The sequence below is a fragment of the Coloeus monedula genome, assembly GCF_965178545.1.
Source record: "Coloeus monedula genome assembly, chromosome: 3".
Classification (NCBI taxonomy): Eukaryota; Metazoa; Chordata; class Aves; order Passeriformes; family Corvidae; genus Coloeus; species Coloeus monedula.
Window position 1 is genome coordinate 44875663 of NC_138783.1, and position 4508 is coordinate 44880170.

At 41.3% G+C, this 4508-nt stretch overlaps 1 protein-coding gene across 1 annotated transcript in view; it reads left to right on the plus strand.

Moving 5' to 3' along the window:
- RNF17 (ring finger protein 17) overlaps positions 1-2126 on the plus strand; it is a gene marked incomplete at both ends in the record, with an annotated part of 39373 nt that extends 37247 nt beyond the window's left edge. Inside the window, 3 exons of the mRNA XM_082278209.1 lie at positions 48-183; positions 1479-1668; positions 2028-2126. Of these exons, the coding sequence (XP_082134335.1) occupies positions 48-183; positions 1479-1668; positions 2028-2126 (425 nt within the window). The remainder of the gene's footprint in view (positions 1-47; positions 184-1478; positions 1669-2027) is intronic.
- Positions 2127-4508: the final 2382 nt, after the last annotated feature.

Genomic DNA, 4508 nt, shown 5'->3' on the forward strand with positions numbered 1-4508 from the left:
GTACTGTGGGGCGTTATGTGATGGGGTTTTTTTTCTTTCTTTTGTAGACCTGCCTTGCCTTGCAGAGTATGTGGATGGTTTATGGTATAGAGCAAAGCTCCTCTCTATTACACAGCTTGTCCCTGTTCAGATTCTGGTTCAGTTTGTTGACTATGGTACTTACCTAGTTGTCCCAACAAGCAGGTAAATAAATAGAAGAAAAGAAGAAAATGCATGTAAAATGTCTGTGTGTATGTGTGTATACACTTGGATTATAAAATATGCACTTGTAAAAATACATACATTTATTTACATTTACTATTAATTTATATCTAACTGCATATATGTATTGTTTATCATAATTTACCACTGGATTTCAGTTAGAGAGAAAGTGGGGTGGCTGGTTAAACCTGTCTGCAGTGTATGGGGTTTTGCACCTCCTTCTCTGTTTCAGGTTGTTCTGAGAAGCCCATTATTGTAATATCAGATTTCTCCATTATCTCCAGTTACTTAACCTGTGAGTGGGCTCAGGTTAATCTGCTGCTGCACCCAAGAACCTTACTCAAAACTAGGCTATACAGTTTGTGTTACTGCAGTCTGCACAGAAGGCAGCTGGGGAATAAACTAATGGATAAGGGAGCATCTGAGTGGGACACACCCTGCTCTGCCTGTGTGGGAAGTGAAGTTCAAATCCCTGTTTGTGCAGTTCTGAGATGCTCTAAGAACAGCGATGTCAGCTGAGTGTCTCAAATATCTCAGGCTTCTAGGGTTCCCTGAGCTTGTCTGAATTTCTCATACATACACATTTATATGTATTTGGATGGTACAGAGTGCTACAGTACATACATAGTACCTGTATATGCAGTACATATGTGTGTCTATAATAATAGGTACTTTCTATGTAGGCTTGCTCTCAAGCCTGTTGGGAATGTACACTTTGTTGCTGAAGATGATGCAAAAATGGGGATTTGAATAGATTTTGTGCTTCCCAGTCTATTTGGGTCATGGGAGAGACAGTGTCTTCTATTTCAGAGTTGCATTTCCTGTTCTGCTTCCCCATTCCCTTGCTTCTGGGATAGAAAGGTAGAAGAATGGGGAGATGATAATGTAAACCCCACGTATCTATTTCCAGTAGTGTGTCTAGAGCATATTCAGGTGTGAAGCACTTGGGACCACAAAGGTTTGTGGAGCTGCACTGTGATGATTTGCACTTGGATTCCTGTGCTCAGATCTGTGTTCAGCTCTCTGACTCCTCCCCAGGCAGGGTACTGGGGGAGGGTCTCTGATGCTGGTCTGCTTTTTGATAGTTCCTGTGCAAAGTCCTTCAGAGGGCCTAGCCCTGCCTGAGTTGTTGGGTCTCATGGTGGCACGTTCCCATCAAGCAGGGAGTCCAGTCCCAGTTCCCACACCATAAATGTACTGTGTGAGCCATTCAGCCATCCTGATGTCCTTAGGGCAGGTGGATTGCTGTGGGCAAATGCTTCTCATTTCTGTTTCAGATTGCGTCACATACCTTGTCATCTGCTGGAGTACCCAGTTCAAGCAGTACGAGTTCTGCTGGCTGGATTTAAACCTACTTCAGATGACAAAAATGTGGAAAGAATTCCTTATTCCCCAGAGTGGAGCCTGAAAGCATTGTGGACCGTGATGGACTGTGTTGAAGGAAAGCGTCTCTCTGCTTCTGTACTTGTAAGAAATGTGCTTTTGGGTTTTTTCCTCCTAGTTCTTGCTGAGCCTAAAATTCTTACTAGCACTCTAATTTCTAAGTCTTTGTTGTACTGTGAACCCTCAGTAGTTTAAATAGTTCAAAATTAAAAACCATTTACCATGAAGGATTACTAAGAGAAAATGGTGCAGTGTTGTTCTTAATCCTGCAAACACAAAGTGTCTAAGCATTCCTGTTACTTTAAAACCAGTTTTCTTTGCTTAAAAACAGAAGTATTCTTTGTATGTTCACAGTTCTGCTTGGCCAGTGAGTGCAGCCAGTAAAATCTTTCAGTATCAGCTTGAGATGTAAATTTGTAACTGTCAAAATTGTCAACTTTCAGACTGTGTCACCAGAGGTCACCATTTCTTTGTATGGAGATGACAAAAACCTGGTTCATCTGAAGCTGATAGAAATGGGACTTGCAGAGTTGGATGAGTGACATGTAAGTACAGTGACCATGAACAACAAATTCATACCATTGGGGAGGGATGATTTCAGAAGTTTTAAACAAACTGCCAGTAATGTGGACAACTAGAGTTTATTTCAAAAAAAAAATCCCTTGTGTCCACACTTCCATTCTGTTAATGAAGTGTTAAATATCAAAAATAGCTGTTAAATTTTAACTTCTTTACATACCATTACTGAAAGCCCCAGTTTTAAGAACTTACAGGTACTGAAACAAAGAGTCCTAAGGTGGTACAACATAAAGAGCTTCTGCTGCCAGTAACTGTAGAAGGCAAGTTGCAGATCTGTGGCAGTGTACTCTGCCCAAACAATCAAAATTAATCTTCTTTATTTTCTGCTTTTAATCTGGTTCTTGGTGGTTTGTCAGGCAAACATCCATGATAACATATTGATGTCCACATGTCTAGACAAACATGGAACATTTTTAATGAAGAGCTTTATACTGTGTGTTATCCATGGGGAATACCAGAGACTTGGATTTTCAGATTTCTTGGACAAGGCTGTTATGTTGTATTTTTCCTTCCCATTTAATAAGCACTCTTCTAGCAGATGTGAACAGATGATGTTCCTAACACTTTCTGATCTTGAAATAGTGAAACTATATATCCACATCTCAATCTTTTCTGGCCTTGGAGCCTTGAGTATTGTTCTGTGATACCCTTCTCATAGGAGTAGATGGAACTAATGCAGAAAGGTAAAGAATTCGATCAAAAGCTGATGCTGGGACACTTTTTCTAGTATCTTGTTAGAAAACTTGAAGGGAAGATGATAGTTTTATTATTGTGACATAACTCTTGTTTGTGTTTCAGGTTTATTTGGTGACAGACATCTCCATCCAGCACCAGATAGGGAGCAAGCAGTTGGGGATGCATTACTGTCTTTGTTGTGAAACATGTTTGCATTGTTGCTGGTTTGTTTTCACTTTCAGGTGTTGCTACACCTCTTTCACTTCAGAGTTTGGGAATAAACAGTTTGGTCAGCATGTACCTGAGAGGTTGTTTTCCTTTACTGCTGTAGTCTGTGAGGTTTCTTGGGGTGTCTCTGTGGTACTAAATCCTTTACATGTCTCCGAGGAGAGCATTGTCTAGATTATCAGGGAACACACTTGTGTGATGAAGACTCCACAATCTCTCCAGGCAGCCAGTTCCAGGGCTCAGTCACCCTCCCAGTAAAGCAAGCCTCTTGCTGTTCAGAGGGAACCTCCTGTGCTTCAGTCTGTGCTCATACACATTCCCTGGCACCCATTCTCCTCCCTCAAGCTCCCGTGAACACAAGGGTCCAAAGCTGACCTCACTGCCCAGGCACAATGGGACAAGCAGCAGAAGGATCGTGTCCGTTTCAGTGCATATTCTGGTACTAAGCAGACATGTCCTTGCTGCTGTTGCAGATAACTTAGGTAGTTCATACTCATTTTCAAAATACTTTCATTTAAAAAAAGACCAAAACCCCATTGTTTATCACCCATTGTAGAAGCGACTTAGCCCTGAATTACATCAGAGCTGCTGCTTTGAGATTCCCCAAAAGGCCAGGATCAACCAGGTCCTCCTCCCAACCAGGTAACTTTGGGGTGTGAGTGAGCACAGTTCTCATTGCCACCCTGAGAGTAAAAAAGAGCATAGAGTAAGGACAGAGCTTGCCTTCACTGAGGAGAAAAAGGCGAGGGGGTAGAGGAGACAAGAAGAAAGTGAGTCTGCTACTGTGTGAGAGAAGGAAACAAATTTTTCAGCATGCACAAGAATGGAGAGTTAGAGCAGCCAGCCCAGCAGCAACCTTTTGGTAGTAGGTACTGCAGAATTGTAATAGGCAAGTCAGTTTAAAAAACCTGTGGGGTGGGAGAACTGGATGAGATGACCTTTGTTAATTTCCTGGTGTTTCTGAGTAGCTTAGAGAATGAACCTGTCCCCACTCTCACCTGTATTAGCCCTATGAGTATAGAAGAGCAGTTGCTAGAACAGAGACTGCAGTCTGCTAATGCTGTTGCCTCCCAACTCTGAGATGAAGAAAATAGGACAATGAAGGAAAAAAAATAGCCCAAGCCTGCCATTCCTTGAAAGTCAAGCAGTAAGTAAACTGATGTCTAAAATAAGGTCTAGTCTACAGCTGTTTGAGTGTTCACTGACAGCTGATTTAAAAAACACCCTTTTAACCCCACATGACTGAATACTGAATCAATGAACTAAAATGGGAAAAAAGAATTAGCAAAAGCTCTGATGTAGTAGCACCCTCTGAAAAATAAATTTATTTAGAGAAAACTATAAATAATATATACACAACAAGCTTTAAGCATGTTCACTTGTTTACAGAAATGTACATTATTTTTGCTGATGTGCTAACACTTCAGCAGTTTTGACATGGT